The sequence below is a fragment of the Phacochoerus africanus genome, chromosome 9 (genome assembly GCF_016906955.1).
Source record: "Phacochoerus africanus isolate WHEZ1 chromosome 9, ROS_Pafr_v1, whole genome shotgun sequence".
NCBI lineage: Eukaryota > Metazoa > Chordata > Mammalia > Artiodactyla > Suidae > Phacochoerus > Phacochoerus africanus.
This window is the reverse complement of record NC_062552.1, coordinates 30,401,858-30,423,546: the sequence shown is the minus strand read 5'-3', so window position 1 is coordinate 30,423,546 and position 21,689 is coordinate 30,401,858. Positions and strand designations below refer to the sequence as shown.

At 45.8% G+C, this 21,689-nt stretch overlaps 1 protein-coding gene across 17 annotated transcripts in view; it reads right to left on the bottom strand.

Annotated features, from left to right (window-relative positions):
• Positions 1 to 21,689, bottom strand: part of DST (dystonin) — a 496,303-nt gene that overhangs the window by 93,778 nt on the left and 380,836 nt on the right. For all 17 annotated transcript variants that reach the window (XM_047794747.1, XM_047794750.1, XM_047794749.1 and 14 more), the window contains 9 exons: positions 21,295 to 21,461; positions 17,975 to 18,131; positions 16,549 to 16,675; positions 14,153 to 14,215; positions 13,045 to 13,286; positions 11,851 to 11,980; positions 9,575 to 9,774; positions 7,177 to 7,672; positions 2,694 to 4,165 (listed from right to left, as the gene is read on the bottom strand). In XM_047794747.1, the coding sequence (XP_047650703.1) occupies positions 2,694 to 4,165; positions 7,177 to 7,672; positions 9,575 to 9,774; positions 11,851 to 11,980; positions 13,045 to 13,286; positions 14,153 to 14,215; positions 16,549 to 16,675; positions 17,975 to 18,131; positions 21,295 to 21,461 (3,054 nt within the window). The remainder of the gene's footprint in view (positions 1 to 2,693; positions 4,166 to 7,176; positions 7,673 to 9,574; positions 9,775 to 11,850; positions 11,981 to 13,044; positions 13,287 to 14,152; positions 14,216 to 16,548; positions 16,676 to 17,974; positions 18,132 to 21,294; positions 21,462 to 21,689) is intronic.

Here is a 21,689-nt window from a genome sequence, read left to right as displayed (position 1 = left end):
AGCAGCTGGCTTAACAGAACGAGTTCCCAAGTGAGTGTCCCTGGCATTCTGGATGAAAACAAACCAACCATGGCCCGAAACTCGGGCCACTCACCTCGGTCGACAGCCGAGATGATTTGACAGTGTCCCCGAGAACATAGGAGATGAGCAACGTGATGAATAACGGGAATGCAGAGACCACCTTATATCCACCGACATCTCCAGGCTCTGACAGTCACAACCCGTGGGACCTTGGCCAAGGCGCTTCCCCTCCCTGGGGCTCGGCTCCCTTTCAGGAAGATGGGGGTAATAACAGCACCCCACTCTCAGGACTGCGAATAGGATTACAGACAGTCTAGAGTCACGCTTTACACATAGAAAGTCCACAGTAAACCTTAACTGTCTGTGACTTTTTAGAACACGCACGTGTAAGCACGTGTAGGTGCATGCACACACACGCGTGCACCCCCTCCCCCCCGATTTAGGGACTCTGTAAGGTACTGTCTTTATTAACCGCAACGGTCTTGTTCTTTTGGACCTCTGGGGCTGGACCATACCAAGTGCATCTTGATGACTGTCCAGTAGGACGGGTCTCAAGACACAGATTGGGGGTCATGACTCTTTATTAGTGAATTTCATTAAAGTCGGTCAACTCCTTCCAAAGTGATCAGAGACCAAACAAACACGGCATGCTCTAAGTGACTTATTTTATCTTATTTATTTTGCTTTTTAGGGCCACACTTGAGGCATATGGAGGTTCCCAGGCTAGGGGTCAAATCGGAGCTATAGCTGCCGGCCTTTGCCACAGCCACAGCAACGAGGGATCCAAGCCATGTCTTCGACCTACACCACAGCTCACGGCAACGCCGGATCCTTAACCCACTGACTGAGGCCAAGGATCAAACCTGCATCCTCATGGATACTAGTTGGGCTTGTTTCCACTGAGCCACGATGGGAACTCCCTATAAGTGGCTTATTTTAGAAGACCCGGTCACTTTATTTTTTTTCACAATCAAATAAAACAATCTCTGTAACCATGAAGGGTAATGACTCTTCTATAGTGCTTTTCAGTTTGCCAACACTTTCAAAGCATCGGTGAGAGAGCCCTCCATGCTCTTGCTTCGGCCTCCTTTCCAGAGAATTCTCCACAAGCAGAGCCATGCTGTCCCCGGTCCTCAGGCCTGGGGACCCAAGAAGAACATCCACCAGCAGTGGCACCAATACTCTTCCTTTGGCCTGTGTTCCTACAAGTACTTGACGCCATGAGGTGACAAGGAGGCCTGCTCTTTTTTAGCACAAAGTCACAGAGAAATGGCAGTGCCACGCGAAGGCATTGGGCATGCTCAACTTTCATCAGGCTGAAGCCCACCTCGTCACTGTCACGAAAGCCCTCAACCTATCAGAAAATTCCAGAGACTTGCTCCTGAGGGCTCCCTACCTTCCAAGCAGCAACTGCCACAGAATTCTGTGTTTCTAACAGAGAATTCGCTCCCGTGAAATCTTTATTTTGCGTGAAGTTTGACAGAGTAATGAAGGAAGTCGATGGGGACGCAGCTTCCTTCACCCTCGAGAATCAAGACCTAAATGCAGAACCACGGGTTATGCCCTGAAGGACCTGGACTTCCAAGGCCTTACAGACAGTGACACAGAAGAGGAAGAAGAAGAAGCTATGGTGAAGTTATTTTTCGAAATTTGGTCACCTAAAAATAATGTCACGAAGGAAAAGGAAAGAGGGTGTCAGATACAGCAGCACAGGATTGGGGCATCTGCTCAAGTCCTATCATTTTTCCCGGAAAAACGACTTGTGTCTCTGCCAATTCCGTTTCTCTCTGATTCTATCTGATGCTTCCTGGGCGGGTGGTGGGCCTTGGCAGCAATCAGTCTTTACTGGGAAGGAAAAAGTACCTCCTGGACGGAATGGGACCCCATCGGCCCCACAGGTCCCCGAGAACCCCATGCGGCAAAGGCTTGGTGCTCAGGACCATCCCTGAGTGGGGGACCTGCTTCTGACCCAGTCGGGACGGCAGTTCCACACCCACACCCTGGGCGGGTCTGCATCACTGACACTGACCCTGGCTCCTGGCTCCCCCCGCCGGCTTCCTTGAGCATCACTGGGTACCTCTGATGGGAGACCTTTCTTGGCCCCAAGGTGCTCACTGTCCCTTTAGAAAGAATTTACTTCTAACCCTCTGGGGCCTGCGCCCAAGATCTTTGTTTTCTAAAACCAGGATTACATCAGGGAAGTCTCCTCTGCCTTTTAAAAGAGGAAATTGGGCAAGAAATTCAGAGGGATAAACAGACTATAAAAAAGGAAAAAGCGGGAAAAGATGACCTATCATTCACTGGGAAAGAGAACGCAGGGAGACAAACGCGACAAGAACAGCCCTTTTCTGTGACGGACCGGCCTCGGCCGTAGAGCTCAAAACATGCTCATGGTCCCCTTTGAGGTCAACTGTGAGTGACATTAGAAACAGACGCCGGCCTTCCAAGCACCCCTGGACCTCCTAATGCATCTCAGTCCTCACCCCACACAAGGACCCAAATCCCCAGTAGGTGTGGATCCACCCCACGTGCCTGGACAATAGCCCCACAGATGCTCATTCAAGCCCTGAGCGGCCATCCGGCTGGAAGGCGCTACAAGATGGCCCACCTCCCTCCCCATCAGCGATGCCTTTTAATAACAGACACGCTCCGTGCAAGGAGGCACTCCCTACCTTGAACACCTCAAGCTGCTGGTTGATCGCCTCCGTCTCCATGCCTACGGGACCTTGCGACTCCTCGTGCTCTTCAGCGTCCTGGAGCAGAGTGCAGAATTCCTTCAGTTTGCTGTAGAATTCTTCCAGGCGTGCCACAGTCCCCAGGACCTGCTCTTCCCGGGCTTGGGCTCGGTCCCGGAGCTTGTTGCACTGTTTGCTTAAAGCCTCCAGGTCCCGTCGGATCCCCACGAGGTCGGGACAGGCTTCCTCAGTGGCCAGCATCATCTTGCACGTCTTGTTGGCGTTGGCGTTGCTGGCGATGAGGGCTTCCAGTTTCTTCAGGAAGGCTTCGATAGCCTCCTTTTGCTTCTGCAGGGTTTCCCCATCCCTCCCCACTGGTGCCATGCTATCCAGCTCATCATCGAACTCCGCGAACTGGGAAAACATCTCTCGGATGGTGTTCTGGAAATGCCCGATGCCCTGAAGCTTGGTTTCTAAGAAGGAGCACTTTTCCTCCACCTGCTGGCTGAGGGCGCTGTGCTCCTGGGCCAAGCTTTCCGCCTGCAGTAAAACCTCGGAGGTGCCCCCTGGGTCCGAGGCCCCGGCCACCAGGTCCTTGGCGAGGCCCTGGGCCAGATCCACCTGGGGCCTCAAGGTCTGAAGTGCCTTCTGCTGCGTCTGCAACATGGTCAGGGACTTGCTGCTGTGCGCCTGGGGCCCCAGGGACTCGAGTCCATCCAGCTGTTCCTTGGCACCCTGAAGCTGCCTTTGGGCTTCTTTGGAAACTTCCTGAAATTCTTTAAACTTCTGGGCCAGGGTCTCCAGAGAGAACTTCTTCTTGTGCACTTGCTCAGTGACCAGATCCACTTTCCGGACCAGCGCATCCTTCTCCTCGGCAACCCCCTCCCTGTCCGCCTCGCACACACTGAGCAGGCTGCTGGCTGCGCCCTCCAGCTGTTCCACCATCCCGAAGTGCTGGTCCATATCCTTCTGCAGAGACTTTAACTGGCCAAGAGAGGTCTCCATCTCAGCAGGGTCCAGGCCAAACTTGATTTCCTCCAGGCTATTCTGACATCTGTCAATCCATGGCTGGAGGCTCTCCACGTGCTCTTTGTATTTGAGGGCTTTCTCCAGGGAATCCTTGACTCTGTCTTCTCTTTCTCTCACCAGCTTGTTAAAGCCATCCCAGTTGGTTTTCATCGTGTTCAATTGTGACTGCAAGGCTACCTTCTCAGCCCCTTGTGTTTTGAACAACAGATTTTCACCCTCCGCGATGGTTTTCTCATAAATGTGAGACTGAGCGGTCAGCGTTCTCCTGAAGTCTTTCTGATCTTTAATTAGCGACTCCAAGACCTCGAGTTTGGCAGATATGGGAGGAGCCTTGCTCTGCTCTTCTTTCTTTGTCTCCAGCCATGTCTGGAAATCTCTAGACATTTGCTGGAACTGATGAGAGCTGGCACAGGCCGACTGAAGGTGCTGGACATGGTTTTCTAAAAAGGAAATCACAGAAAGACTTCGTTTACCTCCAAATGTGGGATTAACCTGTGAAAAGCCAAGAGAAAAACCACCAAATCCGTGTACAGTCTGACGGCCAAGGCCATCAGCACTGATCTGAGACCTGCCAGAGAGCTTAGGTTACGGACAAAGCGGGAAAAGGACAAGGGGTGGGCATTCCAGCAAGAAAGAGACCAGGAGGCTGGATGCCAGCCACCTCCACAGCCCAGCGTGGGGACGTGACCCTGGTCAATCCATCTCTTATCAAATGTGGCTTTTCCACCTGTGTGATTTTCACCTGTCACGGAGGCAACAAGAGACAGCTCATGGCAACTATGTGAGCCTGGATCCCAACTCAGCCTCTCCAGAGCTGGAGGGCTGGGGCCAATGATGCACCCTCTAAACCTCGTTTAGCCTCATGTTCTCAAATGTGACTTAGCAACGCGGAGAGACACGAGGTGGCAAGGAAATGATGGGACATCGAGTAACGCTCTGAGCTGAATGCCTGTCACAAAAAGTCTTTCTCTATAACCATCCTGATCATAATAGCTAATATTTACTATCAATATCATGTCATAATCAAGGAGTAAGCATGAAACAGTTGCTCTGATCAGTAAACAAATGCAATCAATTATTAAAAGTTCAAAAAGATACATGCACCCCTATGTTCATCACAGCACTGTTCATAATAGCCAAGACATGGAAACAACCTAAATGTCCATCGACAAAGGAATCGAGAAGATGTGGTACATACACACAATGGAATACTACTCAGCCATAAAAAAGAACAAAATCATGCCATTTGTAGCAACATGGATGCAACTAGAGATTCTCAAACTAAGTGAAGTAAGTCAAAAAGAGAAAGACAAATACCGTATTGCTATCACTTATATGTGGCATCTAAAATATGGCACAAATGAACCTATCTATAGAACAGAAACAGACTCACAGACATGGAGAACAGACTTGTGGTTGTCAAGGGAGTGGGGGTGGGTGGAGAGGGGAAGAGGATGGATGGGGAGTTTGGGGTTAGTAGATGCAAACTATTACATTTAGAGTGCATAATCAACAAAGTTCTACTGTACAGCACAGCCAACTCTATCCTTTCTCTTGGGATAGAGCAGGATAGAAGATAATATGAGGAAAAAGAATGTACATATACATGTACGACTGGGTCACTTTGCTGTACAGCAGAAATTGACCCAACATTGTAAATCAACCCTACTTTGGTAAATAAAAAAATATTTTTTAAAAACCCTGAACTGAGTGCCTAATGTTACATTGCAACAAACACAGCAGCCAACATGCTCTCTCCCCTGGCCGGCCCTTCTCGGGCCAAGGAAGTCCCTGCTGCCTCAGTGATGCAGAGCAGTGGCTGGAAAGAAACGCATGGTAACACTTCTCTCCCACGTGTTTCTACAGAAAAGCTGCTGTGACGGAGCCAGAACTGCTGACAAGAAAATAATGCCTGGCCTTTCGAATAACTGTACTCGTCTCCTTTTCTGGTGAAACAAGACTGTGTCACAGCAGAAGTGTTTACATCTTTAAAAACCAATTTGGAGAGTTCCCAGGTAGCTCAGTGGGTTAAGGATCTGGCACTGTCAATGCTGCAGCTCAGGTTGCTGCTATGGTGCAGTTTCAGTCCCCGGCCCTGGGATTTCTACATGCTGCAGGCATGGCCGAAAATAAAATAATAACAAAAAAGACCAATTCGGTTTTTAAAAAATTTCTTTTTTTTTTTAGGGCTGCACTTGAGGCATATGGAGGTTCCCAGGCTAGGGGTTGAATCAGAGCTACAGCTGCTGGCCTACACCACAGCCACAGCAACAATGGATCCTTAACCCACTGAGTAAGGCCAGGGATTGAACCTGCAACCTCATGGTTCCTAGTCGGATTCGTTAACCAACTGAGGCAAGACGGAAACTCTCTAAAAAAATTTAATAATTGAAATACAGTTTGACTTAATAATGTTATTAATTTCTGCTGTATAGCAAAGTGATCCAGTTATACAGTTATGTGTATATATATACATTCTTTTTTTCTTTTTTCATAGGGCTGTACCCGTGGCATATGGACGTTCCCAGGCTCGGAGCTGAATTGGAGCTGCAGCTGCCGACTGACACCACAGCCACAGCAACATCTGAGCTGTATCTGTGACCTACACCACAGCTCACAGCATTGCTGGATCCTTAACATATGGAACAGAGCCAGGGATCCAACCTGCTTCCTCATGGGTACTAGCTGGGTAGTTGGGTTCTTTACCTCTGAGCCACAAGGGGAGCCCCACATTCTTTTCCATTAGGTTTTATCCCAGGATTTTTTTTTTTTTTTTGGTCTTTTTGCTTTTCTAGGGCCACTCCCGTGGCATATGGAGGTTCCCAGGCTAGGGGTCTAATCGGAGCTGTAGCTGCCAGCCTACGCCAGAGCCACAGCAACGCGGGATCCGAGCCGCGTCTGCAACCTACACCACAGCTCACGGCAATGCCGGATCGTTCACCCACTGAGCAAGGGCAGGGACTGAACCCACAACCTCATGGTTCCTAGTCGGATTCATTAACCACTGCGCCACGACGGGAACTCCCTAGGATTTTGAATATAGTTCCCTGTGCTGTACAGCAGGACCTTGGTTATCTACTGCTCCCAAATTCCCGGTCCATCCCACCTACCCCCTCACACGCCCCCTCCCTCACCTTGGCGACCGTAAGTCTGTTCCTATGTCTGTGAGTCTGTAGAAACCAATCTGGAATACTAGAAATTTCCACGGGCCAATAGGAAGTGGACTTGGCCTGCACCTGGTCCCCCATCATCTGTGCAGACCCCCCAGTGCTGTGTGTGCCTGTGAGGCCAGATCTGCCCTCTTCTCAGCCATAACTGCCTCCTTGCAGCATGTACCCCTCACCGTGGGCAGGCTCTCTTTAGGGGCCTCGTTTACCCGACAGCTTGGACACAGGCAGTTCACTGACCCCCTTTTCTGGGAAAGATGTGCGTTAAAAGAAGACACACAAACCTGCTCTTTGTTCAACATCCTTAAAGGACTTTACGATGCCTTCGAGCTGCCGACCGAGCTCTGCTTTCAAGTACTCCTCCCTGACCAGGGCTGACAGCTCCTCGCACAGGGCCTGGGCCACCCGGATTTGCTTTGATTCCTGCTCGATCTCCTGCTTCACTTTCTGGGCTGTTTCCAGCTGCTGGTTCATGGCATCGGGGGTGGCGCCTCCAGCCGACTTGCTGCTGAGTTTCTCGTCCACATCGGCCAGCTTCTCGGCCAGGCGTCTCAGCAGGCTCTGATACTGGGTGCTCTTCACGATGGCCTGGTCGATGCGCTCACATCTGTCCTTCAGCTGTCCCGTGAGGCTGTCCCACTTCTGGGTCACGGCTGCCAGCTGCTCCTTTACGACCCCGTGGAAGGCAGGGTGCTCCCCGGGTCTGTTCAGGATGCTCTGACCAGCCGCTGTGAGCTGTTGGTACTGAGGCTTCCTGGTCTCAAACTCCTGCAGCAGAATCTAAGGTGAAGCGGGAACATGGAGAAGCAAACACGTGTGATCGGATGATGAACTACAGAGAACGTCGCTTTACGTCTCTAAGCAGACAGAACTGGTAGTTATTTATCTAGGGTTTATTTATTCTTGCTTTTTGTTACTGCTATCCTGGTGTTTATTTCCAAGGCAATGAAATCATCATAAATGAATCTGAGGTGTGATAGTGCCTGGCATAGGTCGCATTTTGTCTAAAATAATATCTCCCCCAAAGAAGGAGAAAAAAAAGAAGAAATATTTTTGGTAGTTGCAGGAAAGGAACAAAAATTCACGTACGGATTTTCACATACAAAGGGCAACACTGCTTTTACACAATTCACATCACACTAACACCAAACCTGACTCTTCCTACGTGTATTTTTCTTTTCTGTTTCAGCTGCCTGCCTAATAGCATATGGAAGGTCCCACGCTAAGGATCGAATCTGAGCCCGAGCTGTGACCTATATACACCACAGCTGCAGCAACATCGGGTCCTTCACTCACTGCCCCCGGCCAGGGATCAAACCAGAGCCTCCACAGAGACAAGCCAGATCATTAAGCCTCTGGGCCATGGCGCGAACTCCTTCTATTTTCCTCTTTATAGGGTTTTTTAAAAAATGCTCTATAGCATTTCTACCCCAAAGGAAATGATAACATTAACCCATGGTGTACTGATTACAAAGGCTCTTCTTAAACATATGACTGATGACTACCGTCTTTATTGTAATGATTTAGCCAATAAATCATGTGGCTTCGAGGGGGCGGGCTCACGCCAACTCTTACTATAAAATGAATGACCTCAAAATGTGCTTCTTTGAGGGTAAGATGTGATCCATCTCGGGGAGACTACAGACAAGTTCTCCCTCAATGTGTCTTTCCATCTGTTGTTTTCACTCTGCTCAGATGAAGAGCATATAAGACTAGTTACAGGTAACTGCATGTGACTCAATGACCATGACAGACCTGTATTTGCAGAGTATGGATTGGCCTCCCGGCTGATCCATCAACAGCACAGAAAGAAAGCTCACTGAAACCGCAGCGGAGCCCCTGCGATTTCGTCTGACTCACATTTTATGCATCGTCCCCCCCTTGCAGATTTATCCACTTATAATCAGAGGAGTCTAAGTAAACCAGCCCTCCGGGTTTCAAGGTTCCTTCTCTGCTTCCCTAACTCTTTCCTCTCGTCTCTTTCTGTCCCTCCCCGCATGTGGGCTGTATTGCGTGATCTTTATATGTTTCACTATCTACTACGGCAATCGAAATGAATAAAACCTCAAAGGAGTGCTGTCTAAACAATAAAAAGCATATACCAGTTTCTCATAAAAATGTGAAAACTTACGCAATCATATTAATACTTCAAAGAGGATCCTCTTTAACAGGGTCTGCACATCCGCCATGTGGCTGAAAGGACCATGGGACCTGACCACCCGTGGGCTCGGGGGACGACTCAGGGATGCTCCACAGCATCCTTTGGTTCTCTGGGAGGGTCCCACCAGCCTCAGGATGGTACCCAATGGGCCCCGGACACATTACAAACACAGTCCAAGCGGGTAGCACACATGCTGTCCATGCTCGTGTATTTATTTATTTACTTATTTTTGCTTTTTAGGACTGCATCCGAGGCAGATGGAAGTTCCCAGGCCACGGGTCGAATCAGAGCTGCAGCTGCCAGCCTACGTCACAGCCACGGCAACACCAGATCCGAGCCATGTCTGCAACCTCCACCATGGATCATGGCAACTCCAGATCCTTAACCCACAGAGCGAGGTCAGGGATCAAACCCATATCCTCACGGATCAGAATGGTTAACCGCTGAGCCACAAAGGGAACCCCATGCTCGTGTATTTATCATGAAAACATCTGCTAAGTCAGGAAAACCTCAGCACTCACCTGCACCTGTTGTCTCTGTGTGTTGAGCATGTTCGGGTCAATCGACAAGGGCCCGAGGACACTGACCATCAGTTCTTTTTCCACAAGCCACTGCTTCAACTGAGCCTCTATGGTCTGGAACTGGGTTAGATTATTTGATGATTCTTCCAATTTTTGCTGTCTTTCAACAGTAAACTGATTGAGATCTTGCCACTTAGAATCTAAGGGGGAAAAAAAAAAGTCTGAAACCGGTGTTTGGTTCTTTTTTTTTTTTTTGGTCTTTTTGCCTTTTCTTGGGCCGCTCTCGTGGCATATGGAGGTTCCCAGGCTAGGGGTCTAATTGGAGCTGTAGCCACCGGCCTACACCAGAGCCACAGCCACAGCAATGCAGGATCTGAGCCACGTCTGCGACCTACACCACAGCTCACGGCAACGCCGGATCCTTAACCCACTGAGCAAGGGCAGGGATCGAACCCGCAACCTCATGGTTCCTAGTCGGATTCGTTAACCACTGCGCCACAACGGGAACTCCGGCGTTTGGTTCTTATATACTTAACACAACTGTATCTCTGAAGATGGCAGGACAGGACTCCAAACAACTCACCAAGGCTGTCATGCCATCTGATAACTCTCCTTACAGCTGATTAAAGCCTAACCTAAGAGATAACTGCATGTAAGGATCCAGATTTTATGGTCCTGATGATTGTGTGTCAACTGAAGAAAAGTAAATCTGAATCTGACTTTGGAAGATGCTATAAGATTGTGGGCTATTCCCGAGAGGCTTCCTTCCTACTAGAAGACCTTCACCGTCTGTTTATTCGGCTAGGACTGACCCACGAGAACAAGCAACAGCCGTCTTTGGCTTTAATAACAAATCTTCAATGACGGTTTTTGCAATGAGCAAACCCCAGACCTCTGTTGGGAACTGCCTCCTCAGGATGGTCGGGGAGACCGATGGCATGAAGCAGGGGCTACAGGGGACCCAGGAGGGGCTCGGTGGGGGAGGAGGGAGCCCACCTTTTCCAGACGAATAAATGAAAGGGACTATCTACACAAAAATATACTAAAGCATAAAAATTAGAAGCACCAAAAACCTAGTAAAAAACCACAATAAAAATACATGATACTCAAGGCACAGCATTGTATTAACCAGTATGTACTGTCTTCATAAAAATAAGTACACGTGGAGTTCCCATCGTGGCGCAGTGGTTAACGAATCCGACTAGGAACCATGAGGTTGAGGGTTCGATCCCTGGCCTTGCTCAGTGGGTTAAGGATCTGGTGTTGCTGTGAGCTGTGGTGTAGGTTGCAGATGCGGCTCGGATCCCACGTTGCTGTGGCTCTGGCGTAGGCTGGTGGCTACAGCTCCAATTCCACCCTTAGCCTGGGAACCTCCATATGCTGCGAGAATGGCCCAAGAAAATGGCAAAAAGAGAAAAAAAAAAAGGTACATGTACACAATGGAGTACTACTTGGCCATAAAAAAGAACAAAATCATGCCATTTGCAGCAACATGGATGCAACTAGAGAGTCTTGTGCTAAGTGAAGTAAGTTAGAAAGAGAAAGACAAACACCAGATGATATCTCTTATACGCAGAATCTAAAATATGGCACAAATGAACCTATCCATAGAAAAAGAAACAGGCAGACATGGAGACCAGACCTGTGGTTGCTGAGGGGGAGGGAGTGGGATAGATGGGGAGTTTGGGGTTAGTAGATGCAAACCATTCCATTTAGAATGGACAAGCAATGAGGTCCTGCTGTACAGCCCAGGGAACTAAACCCAGTCTCTTGGGATAGACCAGGATGGAAGATAATATGAGAAAGAGAATGTGTGTGTGTGTGTGTGTGTGTGTGTGTATAGGACCGGGTCACTTTGCTGTATAGCAGAAAGAGAAACTGTAAATCAACGATACTTTAATAAAAAGAAGAAAGGAAAAAAAATCATTTCTATCACTGTTTTTACCAAGAAAAACACAAGATACGCCAACTCCCTGTGCCATGTGACATGAACTGCCACTTCTGAACCTACAAATACAGATTCTGAAACATTGAAGCAAATCCCTGGTGGTGCAGGGCGTTCAGGATCCGGTGTTGTCACTGCAGCGGCTTGTGTTGCTGCTGTGGTGCGGGTTTCATCCCTGACCGGGCAACGCCTACAAGCCTCGGGCGAAGCCAAAAAGAAAAAAAAGCAGATCCCAAAAAGGGGCTAGATAGATGTTTTCAGATAAGGATTATGATTTAAAGAAAAAAAGCCCCGTGCTTCTGCTGGTGGCCTCTGGCGCGAGGGGACATACCGATTTCCTTCAACATCTGCTTCCACTTGGGGGCCTCCGGCGCGTCTGGGTTCTCCTCCACCAGCTCTGTCAATTTGTCTTTCAACTCCTGCACTTTGTTTACATTTTGCTTCAGTTCAGCCTCAAACAACTAACACGGAAAAGAAAGGGACAAACATTAAAGTAGGTTGACATCAAAAGACAAAATCACGACAATGGACACTCTTTTTTCTCTCACATGAACAAAAGCGGGGAGACAACCTGGGTTCAGCAGCTATATTTTCCCTTCCTCTTCACCACTCATCAACTCTTTGGCAAATGACTCCTTAGGGGAATGTTACAGCTATGGAGCTAAGGACCCTTAAGTCATCGCCTGGAACGAACTTCGTATTATTCGCAAACCTCTTTGGAAAAAAGGAAGGTGACATCAGGGAGATGATAATTAACCAGAAAATCAGTCTTGAAAAAGGCTGCAAGCTCGGAGAGTCTACTAGCGAATGAGCACTAGCGAATGAGCACTTTTCTAGACAACACCTCAAAGAGTTCAAAGATAGCTTTGCAATATGTAGACATTTTTGCCGGCACTGCCAGAGCACAAAACCATTTCCCCAACCCTGACAGTTACAGCAATGCCATCTGTTAAAGGAAGGGAAAGCCTGAGCTCCCCTGTTTTATACTGGACCGAACATGTCCCTAATACTTGGCCCTTAAGTCAATCTTTTCCAAGAGTGGGCTGGTTAAAAATCCCAGACTGAACCCCACTGATTTTATTGCATTTCATTTCATTTTATTATTGTTTTTAATGGCCACACCCATGGCCTAGGGACGTGCCCAGGTTAGGGGTCAAAGCAGAGCTGCTGCTGCCGGCCGATGCCACAGCCACAGCAATGCGAGAGCCGAGCCTCGTCTTCCACCTACGCTGCGGCTTAACCCACTGAGCGAGGCCAGGGATGGACCCTGCATCCTCCCAGACACTATGTCAGGTTCTTAACCTGCGGAGCCTCGACAGGAACTCCATTAACCCAATTTAAAGGCGGCAAAGTTGCTGACACCCAGACTGCTCGCATCCATCTGTGCAAACACAGGTGGCTATTTTCATCAGGTTTTATTTACTGAAGGTTACAGAGGAAGGGACAGGAACCAGTGCCTGACCCCAGGGCTCTGCTCTCAGCACTCATCTGTTTCATCTTCAGGATTCGTAGCCACCGAACAAACCTTGTTCTGCTCCACCTGACTCTTCACGGCCTCGGTGTCGGTCGGGGTGGGGGCCTGCTGCCACGTCGTGGCAGTTGTGTTCATCTTCTGAAGCCACTGCATCATCGCACTGGATTCGTCCTGGGCCTTTTGCAATTTGGAGAGTTTGGTATTCAGCTCAGCTATTTTGTCCTTAAGTAAGAGGCCAAGATCTTCATAGTCGTGGCTTATGTCGGTCATATCCTTTTTAACGGACGTTAATTCTAAACATAAGACAGAAGAATTATACTGGCACGCTTTGAGGGGGTTGAGAGTAGAGCTCTAGAAATAAAATTTTGTTTTAGATGACATTTCCTTCAATTTCGACAACATGAACCCACTGTGATAAAGTCACCGAGTTTTTAGGACGCTGCCTCGTGACAGATGATTTAGGGACACTGCACAACACAAGTGAAATGAGACAGACACGCTAAATGAATAAAACCCCCAAACCATGGAATGCGACTCATTAATTCCTCAGGCATCACATTAAAAGAAAAATGGCTCAAATAATGTTATTCCAGGTGACAAAATATCTCCAATTAACCAAAAAAGAAGGAAACATGACCAAATGCCAAACTGATTTACCAGCGTTCACTAACTTCAGATGAACAACACTGCATGGAATGTTACATAAACACGTTATTTACAGAGAATACGACTGTACTTAACACTGTTTTTTTGTTTTGTTTTTTTGTTGTTTTAGGGCTGAACCCATGGCATATTGAGGTTCCCAGGCTAGGGAGCCAATCAGAGCTACAGCTGTCAGCATATACCACAGCCACTGCAATGTGGGATCTGAGTCGCGTCTGCAGCCTACACCACAGCTCACTGCAACGCTGGATCCTTAACACATCAAGCGAGACCAGGGATTGAACCTGCATCCTCATGGATGCCAGTCAGGTTCATTAATTGCTGAGCCACAACAGGAACTCCCTACTTAACACTGTTTTAAATTCAAGTTTGAAATTTCAATACAACTACTGTTACTGATTTATCCATAAAAGATTTCCTCTCAAAAAAAAAAAAAAAAAAAAAAAAAAAAAATCCCAAGTCTTTTAATCAATAAGCACTCAAAGTTATTATTCACCTTTATTTCCCCAAATTTCCTGAGTATCTGTGGCTGTTCCGTCACCATTTAATATCACTCCACCTGCAAAAACATTAACACTGAGGTTATCATACAGTCCTGTCATATTTCTAGTAATAGCAGACAGCATTAAATAAAACCCCTTAAACTAGAAGCATTTAAAAATGTTGTTACTATTGGAAAACGTAAAACACTGATTCAAGGAGTTCCCGTCATGGCTCAGCACTTAACGAACCCGACTAGCATCCAAGAGGACGTAGTATGATCCCTGGTCTCGCTCCGTGGGTTAAGGATCCGGCATTGCCGTGGCTGTGGTGTAGGCCGGTGACTATAGCTGCTATTAGACCTCTAGCCTGGGAACTTCCATATGGCGCTGCTGCGGTCCTAAAAAAGACAAAAAGACAAAAACAAAACAAAACAAAACACTGATTCAACTTCAAAATCAAATGAAGGCCTAAAATGTAAAGATTAAGCTGTATGCTCTCGTCTACATAAATTTTTACTTTTTTGGTCTTTTTAGGGCCGACCATTCAGCACATGGAGAGTCCCAGGCTAGTGGTCCAATTGGACCTATAGCTGCTGGTCTATGCCACAGCCACAGCCACAGGGGATCTGAGCCGCATCTGCGAACTACACCATAGCTCACGGCAATGCTGGATTCTTAACCCACTGAGTGAGGTCAGGGATCAAACCTGCGTCCTCATGCAAACTAGTCAGATTCGTTTCTGCTGAGCCACGACAGGAACTCTTATATAAAATTTATTTTTTCTTTCTTTCTTTCTTTCTTTAAATTTAGGGCTGCACCCATGACATGACCACAAGCTTTCCAGGCTAGGGGATGAACTGGAATTTTGGCTGCTGGCCTATAACACAGTCACAGCAACTCTGGATCCTTAACGCACTGAGTGAGGCCAGGGATTGAACTCGAATCCTCAGGGGCAGTATGTCGGATTCTTAACCCACTGAGCCACAACGGGAACTTCCTAAACAAAAACACTGCAATATGTGAATCTTTAAGTTTTGTTCTTTAAAAAAAAGAAAATCACACACGATGACATTTCAAATGTAAGTGAAAAGGTCTTACTGATGTTAAAGATTAATTCCTACTGTACTTGGGGGCTGTCGAGAGTAGGAAAAAAATACTTTTTACATATGGTAAGTATAAAGTGGACGTGAAGAACTAATATAAAACACAATAGCATTCCTTTCCTTACAAAAAAAAACAAACAAAAAATCCCCAAAAACAAAAACCTCAACATTTCAGGAAATCTGATTAGGAGAGCAAGGAGTGCTTATCACACATATATACTGGGAGTCTTCCCCGAAATGGGATTAACAGAGCGGAATAAACGGAGGTGGACGGGGCCCAGCTGGCCCAGCCTGACAATGGGCACGGCTGGGGGCCGGGCAGAGCAGATAAACCACGGAGGGTCCCGAGACAGCCTCAGAATAAAGTCACGGGACCGGCCTTCTGTCTGTTCTCAGAGGATTTAAAACCTGATAGCAACCACAATGTAAACATGTTTTCAACTGAAAACGCCATCCACGATTTAATTTTGGAACCATTATTTATACATGACGCTGCCCCTCTGTTGAGAAGCGGGGCTCCAGCCTGATAAGCCCCTGGTTCAGCCACACTGGCTGACATGGGACACGACGGCTGGCTTGGGCATCGTGTAAGGAACGAAGCAGAAGGGAACGAAGGAAGACAGGTTCCACTAGACAGAAAAATCCTGTTTCTTTCCCTCACTTCCTTCCCGGGAGGTCAGACTCGTTTCTCTAGCAAATATTTCAAATCGAATTTCTACATCTCCATTAATGAAGGTAAAAACAAACTGGAACTTTATCTCTTCCCTTCCCCCCAACAAAGCTCCTTATTCTTACATATTAATTTGGCTACATTTAACAAAATTTTTTTCATCTTAGGGCCACACCTACGGCATATGGAAGTTCCCAGGCGAAGGGTCATAGCTGCAGCTGAGTCCTACACCACAGCCACAGCAATGCGGGATCTAAGCTGCATCTGTGACCTACGCCACAGCTCATGGCAACGCTGGATCCTTAACCTACTGAGAGAGGCCAGGGATCCAATCCACGTCTTCATGGATGCTATTCAGGTCCTTAACCCCCTGAGCCACAACAGGAGTTCCAATTTGGCTACATTTTAAATTGCAGTCTTTAATAAAATGAAACATAAGAGATCTGAAATTTGACTAGAATAGACATTTTTTATGGCAGTTTTTAGTATGTTTATAGGTCATCTTTCCTGTCACTTTCCCTTTGTATTTCTGAGATTATTTCATGCATTCGTTAAGACATAAAATAACATACACAAATCCCATCAGCATGGGTGGACCCACTTTTGCTTTTGCCATGAATGTAAAGAAAACACCTACCTGACTTCACTGCTGCTATGGCCTTTGCAGGGGTCGTCACAGCACTTATTAGGTTACATAGTGAGATCCCGCTGTTGCTGACTTTCTGAATCTCTGGTGTTTTTAAGCTCCACTTTTCTTGTAATTTCTACAAAAATGCATTATTTTTCAGTTGTGACAGTCTCACATTTTACTTCAATGTCTTAAACAGATCTTAAAACAGTGATGACTGTGGGTTCTGACTGTGGGGAGGGTGGATGGAAGAAAGGGCTGGCATCCCTATTTGTTCCAACAGCCCAGGTGACTGTTGGCACGGTTGGCAGTGAGGGGTGGGTGGGGTCCATCCTGCATTCTGCTCCCGATCTCAGTGGAAGCCCCCCTGGCCCCAGCTGCCATGATTCTAAAGTAACTGTCAACTGTAAGTCCGCACAACTGCACCAGCAACAGCCCAGCTACAAGAGGAAACGTACCCGAAACAATTAAAAAAAAAAAAAAAGGAAATTCAGAATTCCATTTCTTAGTGAATTTTAATCATCAAAACGTCAACAGATTTTAAAATACCCACAACTCCACAAGTGTGGAGCAGTAAAGTTGTCATAACGGGCTTTCGGACTTGAGTCAGGTGACAGAAGACACACTACGTATTTGTACTAGGGATTCAAAAAAAACTATCCTCAATCACAGGTTAGAGCGGTATATCCAAGAGAGAGAGAAAAATGCTGCGGTGACGACAGAGTCTGTCATTTAACATTATGAGAAATGATATTAAAAACCCTGAAACTGTGGGGGAGGGGTAAATTAGGAGGTTGGGATTCATACATATACACACGACCATATATAAAATAGATAATGACGGGATCTGTTATTTAACATTATGAAGAACGGTATTAAAAATGTGAAACTAAGGGGGAGGGATAAATTAGGAATCTGGGATTAACATATACACACTACTATGTATAAAATAGATAAACCAACAAGAACCTATCATATAGCTCAGGTCCTAGCTACACAATATTCTGTAATAACCTATATGGGAAAAGAACCTGAAAAAGAATAGATACATAAATATATGTATATGTGAATCACCACGCTGCACACCTGAAATGAATAAACATTGTACTCCGACTATACCCCAATAACACTTTAAAAATAAACCAGTACTGAAAAAGACTATAAAACACTCAGCATTAAATAAAACTGTTTAGTTTTGTTAAAAAAAATAACTGAGACATGGTAGAGAAAGAAACTTGGAACAGCAACCCACTAATACATCTTTTTAAAAAGGCAAATTAACTGGAAGTTTGTCTCCTTCCTCAAAAGAAGGAGTTAAGCCCGTGTCACCATTTCCAAATGTCACCAATGAACACTGTACATACACAAGGCTCTAACTTACAGGATGTTGGGTAAATACTGACTTGGGCACATGAGAAATTAGACAACGATTCACCTTAGTTTCTTCCAAAGATTTCCCCAAATCCTCTGCACCGAAAGAAGACTGCACAACAGGAACTCTTTCTGTGGTTTCTTTTATCCACGACTTTAAGGATTGAACAAGGACTTGAAAGGCGTCCATCTGTTCTTGACAGGAAGATACAGCTTCTTTTCTGGATGACAAAATCATTGACAGATTTAAGTCATGAAAGGAGATATGCCAAAGGACTAATCACCAGTCAATTATTCTTCCCACATCAGGCTTGACATTAAGGAATAGTCTTCCTCTGTCCCCTCTGACCTTGATCCAGAAGGGAAGTTTCATAGGTGGCAGGTGAAATCAGCTAAAAAACCCTTGTCTGCTCAGGAAAAGCCCACAGACAAAGTCAGGAAACCTGTAACCCATATGCAACAGCACTCTGCAATGCTGCATAAACTCTATGGCCATATAAATGGTTCTACCATTATTTAGAGGCAGTCAGCTTTGATCTGTACACTTTATGTGGTACCTAAAGCCAGCAGGCTGGGAACCAGAAGGGAAACAGACAATCACTGACCTGAGGGAAAGGCAGCACCACCTAGTGGTATCTGCATCACACTACACTCACTTCTGAAGGTAGGGAAACTAGGTCTTAAAACTTTTGTTCTTGTCTGCTTTCCTGGGCCAAGGATCGAACCCATGCCATAGCAGCAACCTGAGAGAATTCCCTTTGTTTCTTTTTTTCATGACTGAGAACTACGTATATTAATTCTGCACCAAAGCATCAAACAAATGTACTAGCAGAAAATTTAGACGTTTAAGAAATGATGAAAACATGAAGACTGTGGTAAATACCTTAAAAAAAAAATAAGGCTTACTTTGATATTTTATACCGTTTTAGTTGATTATACTTTAAGTTACTAAAAACAGATAGACACAGCCTAAGTCAAGTTGAAATTCAGTGTATAAACTCGATGCTTTACCATACATCTGAAAACTCACACAAACTGCTTATTTCTGTGCTATTCCGCAATGAAAACATTCCCCAGTGAAATGCCTTCTTTTTCTTTCTCATACACAAAACACATTCTCAAGCAGAAAATCAACATGAGGAACAGTATTTACATGAAACAATGAATTGTGATTCTCTTAAAGGTTAAAGCAAAAACTGTGTAGTTGCAAGACCTTTATAAAGAAATAAACTAGAATTTTTATTGCTTCTGATATATGAGTCAAATAAGCTTATTATTATTTTTTTGGCTGCCGCATGTGGAAGTTCCTAGGCCAGGGATCAAACCTGTGCCACAGTAGCGACTGGAGCCACAGCAGTGACAACGACAAATCTTTAACCCACTGAGCCACCAGGGAACTCCCGAGCTTTAGGAAAAAAAAATGTTACTCTAGCAAATAATGTTCAAATAAGAATATTTCAAACTCAGGTGGATATAATGGCATCCTCCTGCTACTTGAAAATCCTGAAATGCAATGACGTACCAAGATGTAAACACCTAAAGAAAACGAAAATCACCTGCATGTTTCCAAAGTCGTTGTGAGCACTGATCGTTCTGTACTTACTAACTTATCACTGGTCTAAGTATATTGTCCAGTTTTCTCCCCCCATGATTTCAAGGATGAGTGCCTCACTACTTTGCTAATATAATACTTGGAGTGAAATTTCTATCTAAATTGGGTAAACCGGGTCTTTAGAGAGGACAGATTCAAAGCTCCAAAGATAAGCTGAGACTGAGTGAGGGCGGCCTGTAATGGATATGCCCCCACGGAGATTCAGGGAGCTCCACTGTGACTACATGGACCCCCGTGCAAGCAGCACACACCAGCACACCAGCCTCTGGGAGGGCAGGTAGATTCGGTTCCTGCATGAGATGTGAATGGCAACGTGCACCATGTGGAATGACGGGAATGACGGCACATCAGAGTCCAGCGCACATTAGCCAACCACTGATGACCACGTGGTTTTAACTGGACCATGTGACAAAAGAAACAAGCTAGAGTTTTACCCAGGAAAATCGAGAATATTTCTTCTGTGCAATGGAAACTAAATGTGATGGAAACCGTGCTCCATCAGTAGTACAGACAGCACCCCAAAATTGTAAGGAAAAGAGCTCCCTGGTGGCTCAGCAGGTTAAGGACCTGGCATTGTCACTACTGTGGCTTGGGTTCAATCCCTGGCTTGGGAACTTTCACATGTCATAACCGCCCCCCCCCCAAAAAAAAACCACCAAAAGCCCCAAAAAAACAGAATTGTAGGGAGAGAATTCTGAAGGAATTAAGAACAATTAAAAGGGAAATGACTACTTTCTATCTTGGGGAGGCTTCTGTGTGAACTTGAGCAAAAGCCAGACATAGATTCTAAAACTAGCACGGTATCGTCACAAGCTTTATGTCCCAGTGCAATTTTTTATCTTAGTTGAGGTTCATTCTCTTGTTTCTTATATGTTCATGGAATCATGTCTGATCTAAAATTGTGGAAAAAGTAATTTAACCCTCAGTGGCTTAAGGATCTGGCGCTGCTGTGAGCTGTGGTGTAGGGCCCAGACGCGGCTCAGATCCCACATTGCAGTGGCTGTGGTGTAGGCTGGCAGCTGTAGCTCCGATTAGACCCCTAGCCTGGGAACCTCCATATGCCATGGGTGTGGCCCTAGAAAAAGCCAAAAAGACCAAAGAAAAAAACCAAAAAACAAAAAACCGAATTTCTCTCCTAAATATTTTAACAAAAATACATTTGATTTTAATAGCAAAAATTAACATAAAAGCACTTATAGGAGTTTCCATATGGTGCAGCAGGTAAAAGATCCCGCATTATCACTGCTGTGGCAAGGGTTCAACCACTGGCCTGGGAATGCTCACATGCTACAGGTGTAGCCAAAAAAAAAGGAAAAAAAAAAACTAAATAAAATTAAAATTAAATAAAAAAAAATAAAAGCACTCATAAAGTAGCCCTGTGCTTATCCTCAAGTTTCCAAAACTGTTCCAGGTATCTATATAAATAAATAAAAACATTCATTCTAATTCCTATTAAGTAGAACAAAATCCGGAGTTCCCTTCATGGCTCAGTGGTTAATGAACTCGACTAGGATCCATGAGGATGTGGGTTTGATTCCTGGCCTCGCTTAGTGGATTGGGGATCCGTCATTGCTGTGAGCTGTGGTGTAAGTCGCAGACACAGCTTGGATCCCATGTTGTTGTGGCTGTGGGGTAGGCTGATTTGACCCCTAGCTTGGGAACCTCCATATGCCTCGGGTGCAGCCCTAAAATAGCAAAAAAAAAAATAAAATAAAATAAATAAATAAATAAATAAAAGTAGAACAAAACCGAATTTCCCAAGTGGTACTTACTTTTCTTTGACGGTATCCTCCATTTCCCTGAATTTCTTTGACAAGTTATTTGTTTTTTCAAAGACCAGAGCCTTATCACCCGGCAAACCATGGTTGGAGATTTCCTTCAAGAGATTCTGCAAAACTTCAAGATCTTTCTTGCATTCTTGCAATTCATAAGTTGATTCCTATAAAACATTTATATATTTCATCAATATGAGAGGTTACAAGATCTCCAAACGGCATTTTGTCAGGATGTAGGCATATGCATGGGTCCAGAATGGCTCTGTTTGGAATGTCACAGAATGACCCTGCCCATGGTCAGCACCTTATAAACATGCAGGCAGGTTGTTTGAAAGAGAATACGGTGACCTTAATTTCAAAATGCACTCTTTTGCTAATGAAAGAAATTGAAG